The 23,207-nt window shown below is 41.5% G+C and overlaps 1 protein-coding gene across 2 annotated transcripts in view; it reads left to right on the top strand.

Annotated features, from left to right (window-relative positions):
* LTK (leukocyte receptor tyrosine kinase) overlaps window positions 1-23,207 on the top strand; it is a 137,446-nt gene that overhangs the window by 88,271 nt on the left and 25,968 nt on the right. For both annotated transcript variants that reach the window (XM_059849479.1, XM_059849478.1), the window contains 9 exons: window positions 3,222-3,361; window positions 5,113-5,247; window positions 6,121-6,273; window positions 7,177-7,277; window positions 8,880-9,046; window positions 14,144-14,238; window positions 18,971-19,072; window positions 20,657-20,834; window positions 21,365-21,515. In XM_059849479.1, coding sequence (XP_059705462.1) covers window positions 3,222-3,361; window positions 5,113-5,247; window positions 6,121-6,273; window positions 7,177-7,277; window positions 8,880-9,046; window positions 14,144-14,238; window positions 18,971-19,072; window positions 20,657-20,834; window positions 21,365-21,515 — 1,222 coding nt within the window. The remainder of the gene's footprint in view (window positions 1-3,221; window positions 3,362-5,112; window positions 5,248-6,120; window positions 6,274-7,176; window positions 7,278-8,879; window positions 9,047-14,143; window positions 14,239-18,970; window positions 19,073-20,656; window positions 20,835-21,364; window positions 21,516-23,207) is intronic.

Here is a 23,207-nt window from a genome sequence, read left to right as displayed (position 1 = left end):
ACACAGCTTTGTGCAAAAACCCATGCAGTGGGACCCCCTAATTTAGAAAATATTTCAGCTTTCATGTTCTGCTTTATTGCTTTTTTCAGTCCTAATGAAGAAATGGTTGTTCTTTACATAAAATATTTCCTAAAATTAATCATCAGTTACCTTTTTTGGATATAAAAAATCACATCATAGAAAGGATTGGTAAGAAGAGGGTGGAAAACATCAGTTCAGCAGAGAAGATTGAGAGGCTAATGAAAACCCAAAGTGAACCCTACAAAAGAAGATTTGGAATTTAAAGTTTTCAGGGTCGATCTTGAGTTTTCTTACCTTAAGCATTAGATAGCTTGCAACACCAAACTTTCTATCCATGCAATTTTCTCCAGATTATGTCAGACCCTAATAGTTCTTCCATGCATACAGATGAATTTTAACATCTCTTTTTAGAAGAAGAGTAATATTGCCTCGACACTTAAGATCTGGTTTGACATAAAATCAATAGTAAAGTTACTGCCAAGCTTGGTTTATCTGGAAGCCTGCTGCAGTGATCCATCTTCTGCTGGATCAACACTGGGCTTAGTTCCTGATTCCATTAAGAAAATTACATTGGCTCTGACAACCTTCTGTTTCAATGGTGGGACCAAGCAAAGGAGGTGTAATTATTTACTGCATTTGAATTCTTGCTGCAGTTGGATCTAGTGGGGGAAGCTTTCTCTGAAGGGGAGTACCTTGATGATGAAGAGACTCTATACACAAAAGCACTCTATGTAATGCAAAGCCACTTGTCATTTTTGCAGCCTTTGGATGCTAGACAGTTTTTTCTGCCATGTTATAAATGGAGAAAATTTCAGTAGCAGAGATATTTCAGTGCAGACCTGAGATGTTTTGTGGGAACTTAGTCCTCTGGCTCAGAAGAGTTGCCAATCCACAGAAGTAGCGGCTTAAGATGGGGGCCTTGTTCTTCCACCAGACACCACAGGTCTCCCAGCAGAGATGGCAGAATGGACAATCTGTCTTCCTAAATCGTGGCATTTCAGAGTTTGGTTTATTGTCTTAGATGACTAGTTTTATTTTGATGTACCAGTCTATAAACAGCAAGTTCCAAAGTGTCTGGCTCATAAAGCACATGGGATTAAGGTGCAGCAGCTGAACTAGTCATTGTTTTCAGCTCTTCAGTTGCTCCTGCTAAATGTACCACTGGCTGTGAATCAGAGGCTGCATGCCACAGGTTCTGCACTCAATGTTGTGTTAACACTGGCAACACTGTGATGTCTCAGCTGGAGTGTGGGTTGTAACTTGGTAGAGGTACTAGAACTATGCCTAATAGCTAAATTCGAAAGATTTAAAGATTGTCCTTACCCTTATTGACTCATTGCACCAATTTGATTATAGCTCATTCATTCTTGTGGTCAACAGGATGCAATGGAGTGATAAACAAAGCTTTGTCATGTAGCAGAAGTGACTCGGTTCTGGGTCAGTGCTGGAAGGTCTTGGATGTTGTCCCACTGTGTAGCAGGGGGGATATATTTATAAGAATATTTATGAGATATATTTATAGGTGCTAGACATTCCTGAAGCTGCACTGTAATACAAATTGAAAGCAAAGCAGTTGTTCTTCTATGTTGTGAAGTAGAGATTGTGCTGTTGCAATTCAGGGCTGTACCTTTCTTAAGATGAACTAAATTATAATGAGCTATTGAATATATTATGATGGGACATGAAATAAAGGAAGTAGGGTCATCTTCATATGAGTTTCATATGAGCTCAGTTTCATATGAGCTCAGGATATCTGTGGTACTTATGTATGTGTACAATTGTGAAAGTGAGAGGTGGGTGGGTGCCATAGAAGAGATAGTAAAAAATTATCCAGACAAAGTTACATAATTCTGGAAGGAAGAATGTAAGAGAGGGTGATAAAAAATTAAAGTTGCCTCTGGATTTTTTGCAAGTAGAAAATACAGTTCTGTGATTTTTATATTGTGTCCCGAAGAGAAGTGTTTGTAATCTGGGTGTTGCCTTCTAAGGTGTTTCTGGTGCAGGACAAAGGCTACACGACCACGTCAAGGCAGCTGAAGTAATTTCCGAAATGAAAAAATAATCCTAGGAGCAGAGCTGATCAATGTCTTAACACTGTGGCTTGGCCTTCTTATTACTCCATTGGCTACCACTTAGGTCACTTGTCCAAAGTGGCCCCAGTAACATCAGCAGTGTGTAGAATATGGGTAAAATTATCTCTGTCTGATACTATTTTCAGAAAAGAGCTTAGAGCAAGACTTCCTTTCTCACCAGCCATACTCCAATCTATTTACAAAATAATAACACCTATATTTAACTGTGCTTTGCTGTCTTGCTAACATAAGATAGAGGAACAGATTTGGAAACAAAAATAAAGTTAAAACATTTTTAAGACTTCTGCTGTAGTTTTAAAATCATACCTGGATACTCTGACTTCCATCAGACTTAATTTGAGTGAGGTACTTCAAAAATTCCCTTTTGGTATCTCTCTCTAGCTTTTGATGTCTGACAACCATCCTTAAAATTGGGGTGCAGGGGATAATTTTTTTCTCCAAACTGCCACAAGTGCTGCACAACTGAGAAACCTTTGCAGTCTAGATTTGCAGGTTATAGCATTTGCTCTGTAGTGAAATGTAAATGGCACAAGTAATCTGCATTTCCTGGAACAGCACTTCTCTTCTATCCCTTGCTTTGTGGGTGCACTGTGGTTTGCTAAGGTGGAAAATCAGACAGACAACAAACAGATAAAGGTTTTCATTCTTGACACAACCAAGAAACATTCAGGGTCAGACATTTACTTCCAGAACACACAATGCCAGTGTTGGCTTGAGGAGATCCAGAGTCTTGTGCAGCTGCTTGGTTGATCTGTACTTTCAAGAGCAAACAGAACACAGCCATGTATGTGGAAAGCACATTTTGGGGTAGGGTGTCCAAAATTGGTGATAATTTAAGATCCATTTAAGAATCATTGGGAATGGTTGGATCTCTTCATCTTTAGCAATAGGCTGTGCAGCAAAGATAACCTTACATGAGCTTGCTAGGCTGAACATAACTTATTTTATATTAACACCCAGTTGTTATCTTGCTATTTGCATTCCCTGATGCATTTCCCACATGGATACTTTTACTTCTCTTTGGTAGGGTGCAGAATCTTTATGCTGGGGACTCCATGGAATCTGATGTGCTGTGTGTACATCTGATAACATTCTGTTGTCCTCTAGGATGAAATGGAAACACCTGGTGGCCCAGATTGGACAAATAGAAAGACCTTTCAAAATCACCCTGGTGTATTCAAACTGTGGAGCACAGGAGGTTGGAGTACTGGCAGTGGGCTCCTTGCAACTCAGGAACTGCTTTCATGGTATGCTGCAACACAGGTTTGGAATGACCAAAATGGGGGATAGGATAGGATTTAGAAGAAAGATGAGTAACTCAGAATTATAGAACTAATTCTAGTGATCCTCTCTGCTTTTGAGCTTTGCTTTGTATGATCTTTATATGGGAAAAAAACCAAAAACATCTGGACTTATGCTGAATCCAACAACAAGGATGAAAAAAGTCTTTACCTAGATTATTTTAGCGTTTAGTATTTTCCTCTCTTAAATAATCAAGAGCAACAGTCTACCCTGTGTAACCAAAGCCTCTTCCATACTTGGGCTTTATCTAACAAAATAGATAAAGCCCAAGTATGGGCTTTATACAAAGAAAATAAACAGTTATCTGCTCCTGATGGGGTCTGTTTGTTACTGCCAGGCTGAGAATTTCTATCTAAAATGAAAATAATCGGAATGTAATTATTTTCTTTAAAGTACTGAGTGCTCAGCTAAGACCTCAGTTTTACCTGGAGCTTACAGTTTTGTTCTGAATGTCATGCAAATGATCCTCAGCAGCAGTGCAGAACCTTGCTAATGTCATTTAGGCTTCTTGGAAGTGCAGGAGTCTGTCAGCACAGGCAGTCTTCAGGCTGGGGACATAATCATCTTCCGTTCCTGAATTTTATGACTTAATATAATGTTATTGTTTCCATTTTGCAGACTCTGTAGAAATAGCCTGGAATGTAATGGAAAAAGAAAACACTATTGTAAGCATGGTTTTGATCATATTAGAGATTTAATTCTAGTCATTATTCTTTTAATTTAACATGCTATATTTTTAATGTAAGTTTTTTTGACAGTCCTAGAGTTTTGGGAGGATGCATACAGCCTGAAGCACTGTGCTCTCAGTCTCTAAATAACCTGGTGCATGTATCTGGCACCAAACAGTGTCATGAAAATTTATTATTTGAGAGTGTGTACCAGGACTGCTGCAGAGGTGTTCTTTTCTCTTTCTCCTGCAATTGGTTCCCTAACTTTTGCATTTTTTCCAGAGCAGTAGCGGTGCCAATGTAACTTCTGTGCGGAGCTCTGCTAAAGGGCAACAGGGCCATAACACGCCCAGGCACGCATGTGCATCCACAGGACAGGCTGGGTGCATTAAGAGTTATGCTTTTGGGAAATATCAGACTTAAAAATCATGTTCAGCCTGGCTGATGGGTACCGGTGAAGTCGGTCAAATGCTTCTAGACTAGAACTGACTAGACTAGTTAGGGTGCATGAATAAAATTTGTGTACAGCAAGCCAGCTTGCTGGGGAAGCAGCTACCTCATTGGCTGGTTGCCACAGCTGGAAGCTGGCACAGAAATGAGTCAGCAGCCCAAGTTAAACTTGAGCCTCAACAGGGCATAGCAATGTGTCTGTCAGGGTTGGAGAGAAGTGGTTGACCCTGCCTCCAGCAGCAGGGTGCCATGCAGCATGTCACAGCTGCCTGGCAGGTGCACAGTCATGTGTGCAGAATTGAGGAGCACATCACAGTAGGAAACTGCAAGGCCCTTCATTAAAAAACCCTAAAGTTATCTAAAGATAGAACAAACATAGCAAAAGCAGTACATCAGAAAGAGAAGGGCAAGAAATTTGGTCCAGGAATCTCACGCTGGATAGAAACCTACATGAAAATAGCAGAGATTTATCATACAAAGGACAAGGTCCTACACGTGAAAACTTATACACACCAAGGGTCATACACCTTCTGTAAACTCGTCTCTGGATTTAGTTATCTTTTTTTTTTCCTCATTAGATAAAGAAAATCAAGACCTTTTTGTATATGACAAAGGCTCAGCCTTCCCCTGCTTTCATGGAGGCTGTGTCAGCCACCTACAGATCTGTGAGTTCATCAGTGATTGCCCTACCAAAGAGGAAGGAGTGAGGTGTGGTGAGTATGTGGCATGGCACTTCATGGGAACCTTCATTCCATTAGAAGAAATAATTCAGAATACAAAATAAGTTAAATTGATTCCATCTTTAGATTAATTCAGTATTTCACCTCCTGAATTAATTTGTCCCATTTACATTAATTGGATACCAAATTCTCTTTGAAAATTCACCCTGTATAGAACAAAATGGATTTTTTTTTATATTGGTTTGGTTTCTTAAGTATTGCAGTAAGGAGCTCAATGACCTTCCCTTCACAGTTACTGCTACTTCAGAGAAAGGCAAAACCTTATTTACATGTCTGCAGCTGGGTGAGAATTTCCTTCTGGGCCCAAGATCTAAGCCTTCCCTTCAGGGAAAGGTATTAATCATCTTTCCACGCTTAGTTACCTGCAGTGTCATAAATCTGTCCTTGCAGGATCCCAGTTCAGGAGCTGCACATCAGGACAAAAAAATATCCCCTAACAGTATATGAGGTGCTAAGAAGCAATTTTAGCTTTAGCAAGTACAGTGGTGGCTTAAAATAATTTGTTGATTTAAGTGGACACAAAACTTTGTGATGCCTGCAATTTTGTATGTAGCAAGACCTTTACAAATATGTGGCTGTGATTTGCCATTCCTGAGGTTTCAGGGGCTGCAGTTTTGCCCAGAATTTAGAGTAGGACAGCACAAAAAAGTCTCAAATGTTTACAGAATCAAAGTGATGGCTTTCTAATGGTGACTCTGGAAATAAACAAATGAGACCTATTTTGATAGTGTAGCATAGGTTAGATAACTTGGACAACAACAATGAATTTTCACTTTTGTTTTTGTTTGTGTTCTTCCATAATCAAGTTGCTCCTATTTTCCTACTTTTTCTTGTTCTCTATTGTAGACAGTCTCCCAGAGGGTTCACATTGCTCATTTGAAGAAGGTCTGTGTGGCTGGACACTGAATGAAACTGCAGCATCTCCTTGGTCTATTCGGGGCTTTTCTGAAATGATTCAAGAGGACTCATTTGTAGGGTCTACTTTGCAAGTCACTGGTGGTAGGTTCTTCACTGTTCTCTCTCCCACTCTCTGCATGCGTGTACACAACAGTCTTGAACTTAAGTTTATTTAAATTGGTTGAAAAATTTTGGCATCATTGCCAAATGAACTTCAGCATCAATATTATCTGTAACAACTTCAAATGTAGCTAAAATTGACTTTTGAACATTACTCAAAACTTTATAATTAACAAGTACTGCAAAACACTGAACACAAAACTCTCAGAGACAAGGATTCTCTTTCACCTTTAAAAAATTAGCATAAAGCATATTCTCCCTTCCTCCTTCCTCTTATAAACTATGCAGTTGCTGAGTACTTCAGCAGCAATATAACTGCTGCATCAGAAGGTAAAAATTGCCCAGCAGAACTGCAGAACTGTCAACTTGCTAAATAAGAAGGGGGGAGGCCTGACCCTCACCTGTTCAGGCTGAAAGTCAGAAGTGTTAGCACACATGAGTATTGCCTCGCAGTTCCCTGCCAAAATGAAGGGTTTCCACACAAGTGTCCTGTTTGTCTCCTGAGAGCTTGTGTAAGCTCTCCCTGGAAGCAAAGACTGCAAACAAACTCTTCCAGTCCAGGGTTTTACTCAGCAGGAGTCATTGATACTAATGGTGTAGGAATTAGGAGTGTAGATTGGTGTGTGCCTCTATATGGGGAGACCTTGAGTGGTGTATGAGGCTTATCCACTCACATCCCAATAAGGGGTTTGGGATGTTGAATTTTGTGCTGCTGAAATCTACCAGAGTGTTTACTACAACCTCACCAACAGAGTTGGTCTCAAGCCCTGCTTACACCTACATATGCCTACATACCTACAGAAACATTAATAATGTTAAATTGTTTCAAGTGATTACACAAAAAAACAAGAGATCATTTTGTCTTTTTCACTTTTGTTTTCACAGGACATTTTCTTTACCTGCGAGCAGACAGCACTCAGACAAGTGGTATGGCTAAGGCTTGCAGTACCAGCTTGCCAGCCAGTCTTGCCACTGAAGACTACCAGGTAAGTCACTCTGTCTTAGCATCTTTGTGGAGCAAATCATCAGGCTGTAGGCACTATTTGCACATTTAGCCTGCTCTCCTGTCTCTCTGCACACTCTACACAATGCTGGAAAGCAGGAGAGCTGGCTGTACTGCCTAGCTGGCCACTTGTTCAGAACTGGAAAGGAGATGTGAGGTGCATCTCCAGTAAGTGAAAGCAGATGCCCCAAATCAGTTAGTCCTTGTGGAAAACTCCCCAGCCTGACTGTACCACTAAGGAAGAGTTAGAGAGGTAACTCTGAGAGGTGCCAACAGCTAAATTGTATGGGGCAGCCAGTGTTTGTAGAAAAGGGAACTGAATGGCTGGGCCATTGAGTCTTTTAGTATATCTGCTGCTGAGATTTTTTCTTCATAAATTCTGCAATACTTGTGCAGGAGTTAATAAACTTGATTGTTTCACTGAGAACAGGAATGTGAAGTTAGAATGCATTAGATTTTCCAGAAATAGATGAATATAATAAACTTCTGATCACATTCTTCAGGAATTTCATAAGGTTAATGCAACCTGGCCTTGATAAAATCACACAACTTGCCTTGCAGCTCTGAGATGCTGAAGTTAAAAATATTAAATAATATTATAGTCATAACACTTAGGAAAATTAAGCTGCAAGATTGAGCTGGAGTCCAGTCTTGCTAGGGGAAAAAGAAAAAGCTTTGATGCCTCCTAATTAGAGCTGGGAAAATAAATATGGTGCAGGTGCCAGAAATGTAACTTTGGCATTTATATTTATTTCTAAATCCAGGTAAAATATGCTGGGTACAACATAAGCAACAAAATAAAATATGATTAGAAATAGGTTTATGAAACCAGGAGAGGAGAAGCAGTAGCTGTTGGTTATTGTGCAGAAGCCACAAGAGATCTGGATCCATTCTTTCCTCCACTGGCAAGGTTTTGAGGCCACATTGCAGGATCAAGGAACTTCTGTGGTTGTTCTTTGCAGAACACATGTGCTCCCTTTCTGGCCAGTACTGGAGCTCTCCATAACATTAAGGACAGCTGAGTATTCACAGCAGTGGTAGAAATGGCAACTTTCTCTTGCTCTTTGGCAAACTGGTAGTGGTTGCTCCAAAGAAAGAGGAACAAGTCCTGCTTCAAAACATTCTTTGGCCTGCTGATTTTTTTGTTCACTTGTCTTAGGGGTGTTACAATTCAGGTGGTGCCTATGAATTGGAGCAGGTAGATGGACTGAGGTTTCCTGCCTCTAGAGACAGCTCTTGTTTTAAAGGTATTCGGGGCAGGACAGCTCTCCCCTCAGAGAAGGCAATAACAAGGAAACCAGTCCTCTCACCCAGATGGTGTCAGAGGCCATGGATATTGTCATCAGTGGTTGAAGAACAGCTGCCCAACAGGAGTGTCAGCTAGGGTCTTCCCTGAGAAAATTCCGTGCTGGTAAAAGTGCTGAGTCAAATAGAGTCAATGAGTGGGGGCTAAGTGATTTCTGGCATTAAAGAATTTGACCCAGACTCGGAGGTTTCGTGTCTCAAATTCCCAGGAGGGGAGAAGTGACTACCTTTTCCTTTTGTCACAGATTACCATTCTTTTCCTCTTTTTCCTCTGTTACAGATTCAATTTTCAGTGCATGTTTTTGGAAGCTACAACGGTACAGTCTCCTTCTCTCTCAGGGAAGAGATAAAGGGAGCTCCAATCACCTTGCCAATGTGGGAAAGGGCAGGGAGCTGGAGCGACCACTGGTTTCTCATCACCTTACCAATGCCAGTGCTTCAGAACCGGTAAGAGCTCCACTGTCAGCAGCCAGGGTTATCCCTATAGATTTAATGAATTGTTACTGTCTTTATTGTGAAGTGTCACTTTCATTCCTGCCTTCTTTCAGGGCTCTTTTAAAGTGACTCTGCTTGCTCAGGAAGTATTCTGCCATAAGTGCCTATCTTTGTGCACTTGCACAGCTTAGCTCAACACAAGCCCACACCATGTGACTGCACTTCTGTGCAGCCTCAAACAGTACTTAGGTTTTGGGAACAGCAAGCATCTGTACTAAAAACCTTTTAGCAATCTGAGCAAGCCAGTGTACTCACAGGGGCAAAGTGCTCCCAGCAGGGAAACAGCTGCATTAGAATAGCTGCACTTCATACTCTCACAGTAAAAAACACTCACATGAGTGTTTCTCACCTCATCAAAGGGATGGTAATCCCACAGTTCAGGCAATAGAGCTGTCCAGTTTAGGATCTATATCAGTACAGCCTGGGCAGCTGGAAATCCTTCATTGCCACATTACTGATGGGATGATTTCAGAAAAAGACCGTTGCCCAAATGAGCTTTACACTAAAATTTTCATGAGTTTAGATGTAGAAATACAGTGCAACATTGGTTTTCAAATGAAGTGAAATATTGAAGATTTAAAGAATTTCAATGCAATCAAATTTTATTCAGGTATTTCTCCTCCCTCACCCTGTGTCACGCAATTTGAAGCCATGTAGCTGATGTTGGTAGCTGGTTGTTTTGCACAATGTAAGCTTCCCCCCCCCCCACCTTTTCCAATCTGTTTTTGATGTTTTCTCCTAGTTTTTTTGGTTTTTTTTCTCAAATTCCTGAGGAAGGCCTGTTGCACATGAAGCTTAAGAAATAAACCCCTCCAAGTCTATACGGTGAATATTATAAATGTTGCTCTACCCTCTTTTTAGTTTAATTTCCTGATTACCTTTGGTCTCAGTATTATCAGGTGCTCACCATACACACCTTTGCCATGAATGACTCCTTTAGGGTAGGACTGGTCTGCCTGCTAGCACTGCATTTAAATTTCTTGCCTGACACAATCTGAAGCCCTGTGGATTAGCATCTGTTAATCAAGCGTATGTCAAGTATGGCCAGTGAATTAGTGCAGAGTAGCTCTTTTCTCTGAACACTCTACTGTGGACCTGTCTGCAGCAGAGACCAAGGGGCTCTTCAGAGGTATTAAAGACCTTCTGCCTCCTCTGATATACAGTCCCTTATGCTTGATTCCTGAAGCCTCCAATTTCTGTATTGGCCTTTAATTCTGAAGCAAAATGGATCTTACATGGCAGAAGAGAATGGACAGCAAGGCACTTTTTTTGAGCACTAGCCAGAATGGCATGAAAAACAAATTGATATTCAAATGTTCAAATACTGTAATGTCTGAAAAAGTTGAGCACTTAGGCAAAATGAAAGATGTACTTAGGTCATGCATGCATTAACTATTGCAGTCTGTTTCAAGTAGTTCTGTCTTGTTTTACTTCATGCAACCTTTCTGTACATTTTCATTTAAAACTGAGTGGCATAACAGTGACCATTGCTGTGAGTAAGGATGGAACTGGAACTATTCAGTCCAGAAGGCAAATCTCTACCAGCTGTGATTGCCAGGTGACTGCCAGAAGTGATAAGTTACCATTTGCTACACTGATCTATAACAGACACAGAACAAACACACACTTTGCTAGAAGGTGCTGAAGCTATTTCCCCAAGGAAGGAAACCCTGGTCTTTGTGCTCCCAGGACATGGGCTCCATCCCTGTCCTCTTGTCTCGTTTTCATGCTCTACTCCTTCTCTCCTGTCTTATCTGCTACTGTGGGCACTTGTTACCTTTCTTCCTTGTTTTCATATGCTTGGTCTCTCTTTCTTTTGCTTCAGCCTCCCATTTGGGAAACCATTTTATCTATCTCATGCCTCTGGTTGTAATTTCCTTTCTGAACTCCTCCCTGCTTCTTGTTTCCATCTCTCTTCTAGCAGCTGCTGTCTCTGTGTGTTTAGTTTTGTGGTTTTTTCTATTATGAAGTCTGAATCCCTTCCCTGCACTTCCCTTCTCCTCCTGGCTATCTCTTGTGTGCTTTCATTTCAATGCTCCCAGACCTCCAGTAAAGGTTTATTCCCAGTACTCCTGTTTGACTGGCTATTTAATTCTCTCTGAAGTTCTGGGGCCCAAATTCCCTGCACACCAAGTCCAAGCCCCTCTGCTGTAAAATTCCCAGTGAGCTCCCAGCCTCCCTCCAGGATAACACCTTGTTAACTCTGGATTCAGTTCAGGCAGTTTGTTGTTTTTTTTTTTTTCTCCTGTTAGGCCAGAATCAGCAACAGAAAGAAAGTCTGGGGAAGTAAATGTTTATTCATTAATTTGGAGGGGTAGTTCTCACCTCATGTAGCTGAAGCAGGACCTGACATGGGTCATAATAGCACTGTGTGGAAAGTACCATTTTTCCTGAGACTTTCAGATATCCAGGGAAGAGGAAATTGCAGGATTAAAAAAAAAAAATACCAGGCATGGAAATGTCAGGAATTTAAAAATTTCAAAGATATTTTCTTAAAATTTTAACTGATTCTCATTCATGTGAAAAAAACCACCTTAGGTCTGCCATGTGACTCTCTTCCTCCTAAATTTCAGATCCCACTTCCAATACCTAGTAGCACAGAATGCTTAAAAAGTTACCAGCATTTTTGAGCATGGTCAGAATCATGAATCCCTGCATTGCCTCATCCTCAGCACTCACCAAATGTTTTGACTGCTAGAAAAGCCATACCAAGTCACCCAAAATAGAAAAGTTCAGCCTAAATCACTTTAACGTTAATGAAGCTGAAAACAATTGTAAACAGAGGTGTGCAATAAACATTGCTGGACAATTTTACTACAGTTTGGTATAAAACTTCATGAATTACTATTCTGTGTATTTATGGGTGTTGTCAGCTTTCCTTGGTAATGCAAGCTCTAGCAATGCTGTGCTTAGGTTAATTTTTAGTGCAGATTTTGAGCTGGCATGCTGTTTTTCTGTATCCCAAATCTTCGGGAAACTCCTGTCTTTCTCTTGCTATAGGAAAGTGCTGCACTTTCCCCTGGTTCCTTAAGGGGATGGTAGGCAGTTAGTAAAGTGGCTCGGGACAGACCACACAGGGAGAAGAGTAGGCATGAATTGAGACATAACAAGTTGCAGGCCATAAGCTGCTTCACAGGGCCAGCAGTAGGGAAACCTTAGCAAAAAGAACACGAAGGACACAAGGGCTCTATTTAGGTAGTTTTTAGCAACACCTTCATCCAATGAATTTATTTCTTAGGAGAGAAGGAAGACGCAGTTTGCTGATCAGCCTCCCAGTTGGGCACCTAGCTACTTTGAAAAACTGCTTCTGGTGATTGGCTGGCAAATTCACTTACTTGGTTCACACACACAAGGAGAAATAATGCTATCAGAAGAAAACCAAAAAGGCAGAAGACCAGACAACAGAGAGCTGGAGAATGTAATTTGTTGGAGTCAGCAAAATGAGATAAATGAACAGGAACACTGGAAACCCCTCAGGCTAAGACAGCACTGAGTTCAAAAGACAAATTCCTCCCCTTTTCCTGAAGTTAAGAGGAAGGGGAGACATACAGAGCCTAGAAGTAATGAAATGCCGATTCTCATGCACTGGGGGCGGGGGCGGGGGGGGGGGGGGGCGTGTCATTCCTCAAGGTCCCCCTTGTACCTTTCTTCTCCCCTTTGTGGAGCAGAAACCTACCTTGTAGTGCAGTGCCAGAGACCCTTGTCTCCATGGCCAGACACAGCAGATTGACCTGGCCAAGGGTATGCTGCCATGTGAGTGCCTTAAGTAAAGGGTTCTGGACTCAGGGTGCTCTGACTCTCTTCCATCAGATAAATGGGGGAATTATTGTCATTTGTCAGTGGACTTAGGTACAAGGTTTGAAAATGCTCTCGCTAAGCCTCCTGTTGAAGAGAAGGGTTTCTGTAGGAAGGAGATCTAATGAAAAAATCACCCACTAACGCCACAGCTAAGAGGTCATTCAAGAGACCCTTGATTTGCATTTGCTGCACTTACTCCCAGAGTGCTCAGATCCTGAAGGTGTGGATGCTTTCATTTAAGCACAAGGGGTCATTCTTGAGTTGGGCTAAAAGCAGTTTATCCCTAAAGATTTTTATGCAGCCATGCAACTAACTGTGGATATCAACCAACATTTGGTTGGTGGGTGGAATGCACACACATATTTTATTGCCACTAATTTGGGACAAGTGTGTTTCTAGGCTGAATGATAAATGTGTTAGGCAGGTCAGTGCTTGATCTCTCATAAATCATCATTGAGCTTTACCAGAGACAGCAATAGAGGTCCTGCCCATATGCTTTTAATAAGCTCTAAATGGACTGGACATCAGACATCTGTTTATTTCTGAAATGTAATGAAAACCAATTCAGTACTATCCATTAGAAGGAGATCCTTCAGCTCATTTTCTTTCTTCCTTGTGAATTCAGAAGGTAGCAATACACATGGACATGACAGAGCTCCTAGATAAGGAACACCTGGTCATAGCGGAAAAAGATGGGACAGCCCAGGGAGCTAAATCTTCAAGGAATTATGGCTGAAATTTATAATGTCCTATCCTTCTGAAATAAACGCGTGTCACCTCTGAGTTACACTGGCTGAGGATCAGGCCCAAGACATTTCGATATTCTGCTCAGTGTTACTCTATCTCTTTGGAGGTGGAAAGAAGGAGATATTTTTTTTCCCAGTCTAATTTCCTGACTGTTTCTGGTAATTGAATATGGATGGTTGTTTGTGTATAAAAATTAGTGGGGGCCAGTTTCTTGTATGTATATGCAGATAGCAGGGGAAGCAGGGCTCTCATTCTTGTCCCCCATTAAACAAGAAAGTGTATGAATGTTGTGCTGTTTACAAGGGGTTCATATGTGTCTAAGACTTAGAGCAAGCCCTTTTGGCTGCTCAGCTGGACTTGTCTGGAGGTAAAAGTCTAAATAGAAATGATGTTTTTTCCATCATAAGGGAGCACTCTATTTTTAGGGAGGTTGTTTGTTTGTTTGTTTTTCCCTCTCCTTAGTCCTTTGTCAGTCTTCTCTAAAACATCTGTCTTATTGCAAAGGTTTCAGCTGGAACTCCTGGCAACCTGGGGCTGGAATTCCCAAGCTGACATTGCTATCGACAACATTACATTTGGCCTGGACTGCTTCACTGACGGTGAGCCACAAATGTTGCAGAATCCCCCCAAAATTTAGGTAGTGTGATCAGCATCCCACAGGCGCAGGACACATGTTCTGTTCTCCCCGCGGAGTTGCACGGATCATTTGTGTCAGCTTTGTCAGAACAATGCCATTTTATCTCAGACTTACTGAAGATTGCAAGCAGAGGCAATTTTACTCTGTGTCAGAGTCTCCCAGTGCTCTTTCTTTTTCTCTAATCTGGGATATTCTGTATCACATACTTGAGACCTGTCTGTGTGTCTTGGCAAGAAACACTAAACTTGTTCCTTAGCCCTAAATGGAAGGATTACATCATGCTCTTTTTCCACAGTCCCTGCTGATCTATGCACCCTGGTAATTGATACCTGAAACAAATTTGTTGAAGTCAAAGGCAAAAGTCACCATATTTTTGTGCAGAAAAGGAAGAAAATAAAGGAGTAAATTGACTCTCTGACAGTGAAATTTAGATTACTCCAACAAGTTTGTTTTAGTCTGTAAGGAGGTACGTTAGCTATCAGTGCCAGATATATAACAGCTTTCCTCTGCTTCATTACTGTGAATGTGACTGACAACTATTCCAGAGAAAAATGGAGCCAGTGCTACCCTTTGAAACATGTTAGCAGGAGCTGTAGTGGATTTTCTTAGCAAACAAGGGGAAAGAATTTAGGTACTTGAACTACTTGCAAATATTAGAAACTGCCTTCTTTTATCCCTGTGGAAAAAAAAAAAATGCTCAGTTGCAAGAGAACTGGAAGATATGCAACACTTGAACGGTGAATTCTGTTGCAGACAAAATGTGGATTGGTGATACTGTGCCGCTCTACGTGTCACCACACTCAATATGTCAGCGTTTAGGGTCATAGCATGTCCTTGCAGTGGCTAGCTGTAGCCTAACATAACATGTGGGAAGGCTTATGTCAAAAGAGATGTATTAAAAGCTCATCAACAGAAGCCCCTATTCCTTCCCATCTTTTTCTGGTTCAGTATCCTGTTCTCTGTCCCTTTGTTCTGTGGGCACTGAAACCACTCTTTCGTAAAATGCCAAGTATGCACAGTTTCACTTGAAATTAAGAGGAAAAGCTGATCCTTTATGGTAATTTCATTTTTTCACTCAAGCAGTTTACAGATCTCTCTCCCAACCTCCATGCTAACAGTTAGTTTTGGAATCTTGAGAAAGCTGAAGGGAGTGACTCCAGATGCACTTGGGTCAGCTGATGTGCACCCAGCTGCTGGAGTTTACTGCTCTCTGATAGATCCTCCAGTTTACCCACAGACATTTTGCTGGGAGAGGTGTAGGTATTCGCCCTTTGGCAAACAGGTGGGGTGTAAATGCTCCTGCAGACATGTTATCAGAGGTTGTCCATTAGAACACCCAGGCTACTCCTTATTTTCAATTGGGATGAATTGCACTGATGTCCAGGAGCAACTGGACTTACCCCATCTGAAGGCACGACCCAGAGATGTGTGAGTCATGCAGAAGAAACATAGCACGAAGGAAACATTTCTTGGAACCTTGCACTTGCCCCTGTTCCTTGAATCCTCTTTGCAAATTGACATTTTCTCGCCTCTGAAAGCAGCCCCCTTGTATTTGTCTTCTCATGACTTTAATTCAGTTAGGTTACAGAGAAGCCCAGCAGCTCTGCTGTGTTTTCAGTAATGAAATTACTTCTCCCTGGCAAGGACAGGTTTCAGATGTCAGAGACAGAGCCAATTAAAATCCAAGCAGTGAATTCTTTTCATGAGGGCAGCAGGAAGGATGTATGGCAGGAAAGAAGGATTTGCTGCTTGCTAGGATGTAAATATTATTTTCTTCATCTATTTCAACCTTGTAGTTCAACTCTCTACAAAACCCAGTGCTGAATGAAAGCATTGTTTTTGTATGCAAGATGGTGAAGAAGGTGAGCTTTTCCACAGACCTTAAAACTGAGAGGAAAGGTTCAGTAAGATTTAAGTGAACAGCTGAGTAGTGAGGGCAGCTCAAGAAACATCAATAAGGACAAAACCCAAACAGACCATTCTTTGGATGGCAGCTCCTGGGCATTGACAGATGTTTTTCCCTGCGGAAAGGATGAGGCGAAACCACATTTTGGCTTATACAATCACCTTGTGTAAGACAGTGTAAGACAGACTGGATGGCATGTCTGGTTCATTGAGAACTTCAGGCAGACAGGCATAAAGATACTTCATAGTTTCAGTGAAATAGTGCTTATATAGGAAGAGGTCTGAATGTTGAATGTTTTAACATGAAAATGAGGACTAGCACTGCAAATAGAATGCTGATAGTTGAGCTGCCTTTTTCACTGCCTTTACTATTATCTTTTGGTGCTCTAAGCATTGTATTGTTCCAATTAAGATCACAGGTCTGTGGTCTATCAAACACTACTACCCTGGCCTAGAAATTTCAGTCTGTGCATCATTTTCGATTTCCCAGAAGATTGCTTTATAAATGGCAAGACTGTCCAAAGAGAGCTTTTGTACAGATTACCTCTACTTCTTGATTTTACAGTCCCTGATCCAGCAAAGTCTGATTTTCAGAAGTACTGCAATCATCATTAGTGAGGTGAGATCTCTGAGGAGACCATTCACCTTGAGGATCCTGTGAGGCATCTTACACTGATTAATCTCAGCCACCAGATCTCTATCTCCATTTTCACTACAGTCACAGAGATATTGAAGCAGTGAATGCGTGAATTACTTCAGCTCTCTGCTTGCAGGAGATGTCTCTGTCTCCTTTACACTTCCTTCTGTCTCATTTCAGTGGGGAAATCAGTGTTAGCTAAAACCTGGAGAGAGGAAGTCTGTGCTTTTTGCATTTTTTAATATAGATACACCTTAATATGAATTAATTCTTGTTCCCTTCCGTTCACTCTACTGTCAACATGTCGGCTGTTAGAAGAGGAAGTGGAAAATAAAACAGACTGAAGCACCAGCCCCTGGGTCCCACGCTACACTGGGTTTGTAGAAAATGCCACCTCACCAGTTTGTGTCTGACAGTGCATAAAACATCAGCCTTTAAAGCATTAACAGCTGGTGTGGACAGGGCCATGCTCAGCCTGGGTGCAGCCGATCTGCTGCTTAGCACGGAGGAGACAGAAAGTTTCTTCTGGAGAGCAAGGGCTTGAGACTGTTTGGAAAAGGAGGAAAGACTGTTTGTTTGGAAACGATGCATCGCCTTAGGATACTCATTGGGATGCCACAAAAAAAATCCATGCAGACACAAAGATCAACTCTCTGTTTCAGAGAGTGATTTACATTCCTTTGCTCTGCAAACATAACCAGACTTCTGGTACATCGCTAAGTATCTGAAACTGTTGTGACCTTTGGAATTTGTAATTCAGTGCAGGCCTTGGGGAGCATCTTTTCTGGCCATGCATTGTATTTTTCATTCTATTTTCCTCCTTGCATTTGATTAATTTCATTTGTTTTGGGTTAATTTAATTTTTCACTGGCTTGACAACTTCATCCATTGAAGTTCTCCCTCTCAGTATGAGCAGAGTGTGTCAGTACAAAGCTTTCTTTTGTTTGCATGCATCAATGTGCTTTCAGTCAGACCTGGGGGGAATATTCTCAGGAGTAAAAGCTCAGCAAGGTCTCCATGCTTCAATTAGTTATTTGGCCTTTCTGACACAGCTAACAAGGGTGTTAATTATTGCTATTTAGAGCAGTGGCTTTGTGGCAGAGATAATTGTCCATCTGGAACTGAGTGAGTCTCTTTTCAGTAGAGCATCAGACAGCTGTTAGATTCTCACAACTGGAACAAATTGAAATATTTGTAATGTTTTTCCACTGATGAAAAATGTTCAGTATTAAATTAACTGAGGGCTCACAAAATGGAAAGAAGCCTGCTCTTTTTCTTAGAGATTTTCCGATCAAAAATCTGCATAAAAATGGGTAATTTAACTATTGAAACAGGATGCTTGCAGATTATCAGGCAAGGCTTTTTCCTGTTGTAAGGCAGCGTTGGTGTTGTGGTGTTCTCAATGCATTCAGATGATTTGGATCAGCAATTGGTTTGAAATTCCTCCTCTCTGAGAAAAGGCTGGTTTTCAAAAGCCTATCTCAGTGGTCAGAAGTGTATGGTTTTGCTCTGTGAATTTCAAAAAGGTTTGTCCAAAGATTAACACTTTGTGACAAGGGTATGTTTCTGTTACTGAAATGTGTATGTTAGTGAGGCACGTAATTTTATTTAGTTATTTATTCTCTAAGTGAGCTCTCAGGTGCTCAGAGTTGGTTGCTGAAGTGGGAGTGATCTGTTAAGCTGGGTTACTTGCCATGACACTATTCAGAACCAAAGACAATGATTTTTGTCACCACTTTCCTTTACACCTCCAATCATTTGACTCTCCAGAATTGTCACCTGCCTGTTTGACCAGCAGAACATCAATACATGGTATCTGTTCTCCCACATTACATTTTTCCTAAAATCTCCTGTAACCACAGCTATGGGAAATTGCAGACCAAGGAGCTTATCCTGCATGGGATAATATGGAGGGTCTGTGTTATTGTGAAGACCCACTGCCTTCAGCACAGATACAAGTATCTTACCTAAGACGTAGGCTCAAAAGAGTAATACAAAATTATGATTGTTCAAAACACATTTTCTACCCAAGGTAATATTTACTTATCTTAACCATACAGTTGTATTTAATTAATTCATGTAATCTTTAAATTTTCTATCACTCTTTTCTACCATCCTCCCACCTCTTTCTCTGTTCTACAAACTATTACAGGAAGAAAACTGAATCATTTTGGTGGGAAACGCCAGTACCCACGTGAGATTAGTATCCTGGATGAACATCTTCTGAACCCCCTGGAAGAGCCCTCCCTCCCAGGTACATGATTCAGTACTGAAAACCTGTCTCTTGGCTAAAAAAGGTGGCTCCCTTCCTGTCTCCTGTGTGTGATCTGCCTGCCTACAGCAGTGAAGCAGTTACAAATAATCCAAAGATGCCAAATGTGGAGACTATGTCAGGTAGTCTCTCCAGGTTTGGTTATAGGCAAGCAGTTTGCTGGGGCCCAGCTCACCAGCCCTGAAATGGCAGGTCCTCTTTAAAGAAAAGCAGAATCTCTTCAAGTCAAAACAGAAGCTGCATGACTCAGATTTGGAGTGCATTGAAAAACAGCTTAGAAACAAAAGGCATAGACCTGTACAGAAGGTTGGGAATAGAAAGAGTGCTGAGCACTGAAGCTGAATAAAATGAGTGTAGAAAAGTGGTGTAAAGATGAAAATCCAGGGAGAAGTAAGTAAGGATGAGGAAATCCACTGAAAAGAATAATTGGATGTAAAAGTAGGAGAACAAGAGAACACTGGGGACTAATCTACTGGTAGGGGTAGAGATTACCACTCTGGAGGACAGATAAGAGTTTTGTGGATGAGAAGATCTGTTTAAAGGAGAAGGTGAGGAGGAGAGGTTTTCTTGAGGCTGTTTTGCTGCCAGCAAACACCAGTGTGTGACTGTCCCAGCTCCTGAAGTCTGTGTCCACCTGAAATGTGACAATCTGTACTGCTGTCTGTTCCCATTAGCTCAGGGGAGTACAGTAATGCAGCTGAAACTCATACTGCATTGATCCATCTGCATGTTCACAGGATGATGTCTGTTGTGGATAGTTTTGCTTGCCTTTTCCTTTAAACAAGATTGGAATTTTTCTTTTAAAAGTTTGTAATTTTTTACCTCTATTTTAATTATTTGGCTCTTAAACAGTTTTACTTTTGACCCTGGATTTTGTACACAAACTGCATCACACAGTTTTTCAACATATTACTGAAAAATTTTATTTTTAGGTCTCATCTAATTCAGTGGAGAAGATGAATTTTTTTGGGTCTTAGAAAATGATTGTGAAAGAGAAAACGTCCTTATTTGCTGCACTGTTGTAGAAACAAAAGAATAATGCTTAATGAGAACCAGGATAGAAATTTCTTGGGGAAGAAGGGTCCCTACAGATGGTAGCAAGAGGATGTTCCCTGGCTGTTTCTGCTGTCACAGGCTTCTTGTGCAAGTCTGAGTCTCTTCAAATTTTCACTGTGTTTCATAAATGGTCACTAGCTGAAAGGACAGATGTTTTCAACCCTTGTCTCTGTGTACACGTTTAGTTCTCATTTGGAAACTGAACCTCTTCTGGTTTCTGACTGGCACTGAGAAGAGGAATTTGATCACATCTGTGAGACACTTGGATAAACCCCTTCTTAGAAGTTCAGTCCCTCTTCCTTTATCCTTTCCCCCCTTGCAACCAATTGATAAAGTTTATCTTCACCAAAAATTTATCAAATGGTGTGCAGGAGGGCAAGAGGAGAAAAGCAAAAGTGACCATAACAAAGCAGTAGTTGTGCTATGACTAGAAGAAAGTAGGTATAATATAAATACTGAGAAATGCAGGGAAGCTCACATCTGACTCAACTCTTGCTGTTTTGGTCACAGGGGACACAACTGTTGTTCTGTGGTGGTTCTCAACATGTGGTGCCAGTGGTCCCCATGGGCCAACTCAAGCTCAGTGTGACAGTGCCTACAAGAACAGCAATGTGTCAGTGACTGTGGAGAAGGAGGGCAGGCTCCGGGGAGTGCAAGTCTGGAGAGTGCCAGCCACAAACAGATACAGGTGAGGATTAGTGTGTGCTGGGGGGCCAGCCACCTCTAACTGCTTTTTGTTTGTGGAGCTTCAACAAGCACAAGTGTGGGACCACCTGTACTGAGTGGGTGGAGGGGACAGTGAAGAAATAGGAGCGGTAGATATAAGGGTATATATCTGAGCTACTGTGAAGCATGGAAGGGTGAGCAGAGATGTAGAAGAGATCAGAAGAGGAGTGAGAGTGGGCATGCAGCCAAGTAGAAGTGCTGCCATCATCTCAGTCCTGTAGCCTTAGACTTCTGGAGTGGGCTATACCAGCTCATGCTATTTGTTCCTGTAGTCTCTGTTTCCAATACTCGGGTGAGGGTTGGTCTGTCCTCTTGTGCAGCCTACCTCCATGGGATTCAGCCAAAGAATAGTCACTAGCTGCTACAGCAGGGAGGCCCCTGCTCTGGAGAAATGTCTGTTTGGAAGTGAAGGTTTGGAGACCTTGCAGATGGATTTACTTTGGGATGAGAATTGTGAGAGCTGTTTCTTCATTTATTTACTTTGTCTTGCAGGATTTCTGCCTATGGAGCAGCCGGGGGAAAGGGAGCCAAAAACCACAATAAGAGGTCCCACGGGGTCTTCATCTCAGCCACCTTCCACCTGGAGAAAGATGAGCTGCTGTACATCTTAGTGGGGCAGCAGGGGGAGGATGCCTGCCCTGGGGTGAGGGCCATGAAGCACAGTAGGGCAGAGACCTTGCAGATACTATTCAGTGGGTGGCTTGGGGTTTGGTGATAAAAGATAGAAATCCCAGAATTCAGCAATGAAATCCAGTCAGGAGATGGGAAAGACCCAACAAAAGAAGTTAGAAAGAGTCTCAAAAAAGATATAAAGAACACTGAAAAGAAAAACAATCCCAAAATGCACAAACAAATATGAAACCCACAGAAAATTTGCTTTAAGCTCCTGGTGTTTGAAATAAGTTCTTCATCAGCTCTCTTGTTCTTATTTTAAGCAGGAAGCTCATAGGCAAGTGATGTGCTCCCTCTCTTGTTTTTTCCACAGTCCAGAGTTTTTGCTGTCTGCCAGGGTTTTCAGAAAATTTACTACTATTTATGGAAGCATCCAGCAGTGTTGTGGCTGCACTGTGTTACATACTCTCTAGGCTTAGAGACTAAAGCCTGAGTCCAAAGCCTACCAAAACCAGTGAGAATCTTCCCACTAACTCCAGAGGCCTCTGAATTAGGTTTTTGTGACGATAAAAAACTACTCAAGATAAATGGAAATTGGTGACATGAACACTTATGTGTGTGTTTCCTCAAAATGCTACACCAAATGATCTGAAAGTTCTTTTGTCACTTAGGCTTAAAAACGATCCCTTTTCAGCATCAGTTTTTGATACTGCCGTGTTCCCAAGATGCTGTTTACCCCTACCCATGAACAAAGCTATTTTCTCCTCACAGACTGGTGTGTTTGGGGATGCATATACTATTCCTGTAGGCATTTGAAGTTTCTATTGACTTTCCCAAAGGAGATGATGTCTTACCCAGATGCTCCAATAGACTCCAAATGCACTCTTTCTTCACTTAATATAGTAAAAGAATCATATCTATTTAAATAAAAGATACATTTGTGTATCTGCAGTTCCCTTTTCAGTGCACTATCTAGTCTTAGGTCATAATCTGAAAAGTTGTCCATTAATCCCTTGCATTTCATCATTTGTTCTCCAAAGTGCAAATTACAACCCAGCACTATCTCCCTTTGGCAGGTGCTGCTGGAAAAAGTTGCAGTGAATTTTTCCCACTTCCAAAGCCCAACTTTCTTTGGCTTTGAAAGTCATGATGAATCTTTATATTGGGTGACTAATGTTTGTTTTTCTTTCTCTGGAGAAGTTCTGCAGCTCCAAACCTTGATTCTCTCTCCTCAGATTTACGCCAGTTGCTTTTCCCTGTTTTTTATCTACCTTGCCATCTTTTGTTCTCCTGTTTAAATTAAACAGACAAATTGCTCCGCCAACTAAGAAAGGCCATGCACCATCACAAACAGAATTGAGAAAGAGCTCTCCCTCTGTCAATTTTCAGTCAATCTCAGTCTCAGTCTTGGGATGAGATGCAATGGGCAGAAAACAGAACATGTTTCACCTGAATGTGGTGAAGAGCTTTGCTGTGAGGGTGACCGAGAATTGAAACAGGTTTCCCAGAGGGGTTTGAGAGTCTCCTTCTCTGGAGATAGTCAAAAACCATCTGGACACAATCCTGAGTTACATGCCTCAGAGGAGTCTGCTTGAGCAGGGACGTTGGGCTGACTAGATGACCTCCGGTGGTCACTTCCAGCCTTCCCCATTCTGTGATTCTGCACGAATGAGAGGACACAGGCAGTAAGACTGGTGCAGGAATAGGAAACTGTGTCTCCAAA

The sequence above is a fragment of the Haemorhous mexicanus genome, chromosome 6, assembly GCF_027477595.1.
Source record: "Haemorhous mexicanus isolate bHaeMex1 chromosome 6, bHaeMex1.pri, whole genome shotgun sequence".
In the NCBI taxonomy this organism is placed as follows: domain Eukaryota; kingdom Metazoa; phylum Chordata; class Aves; order Passeriformes; family Fringillidae; genus Haemorhous; species Haemorhous mexicanus.
This window is presented reverse-complemented; position numbering and strand designations above follow the sequence as displayed.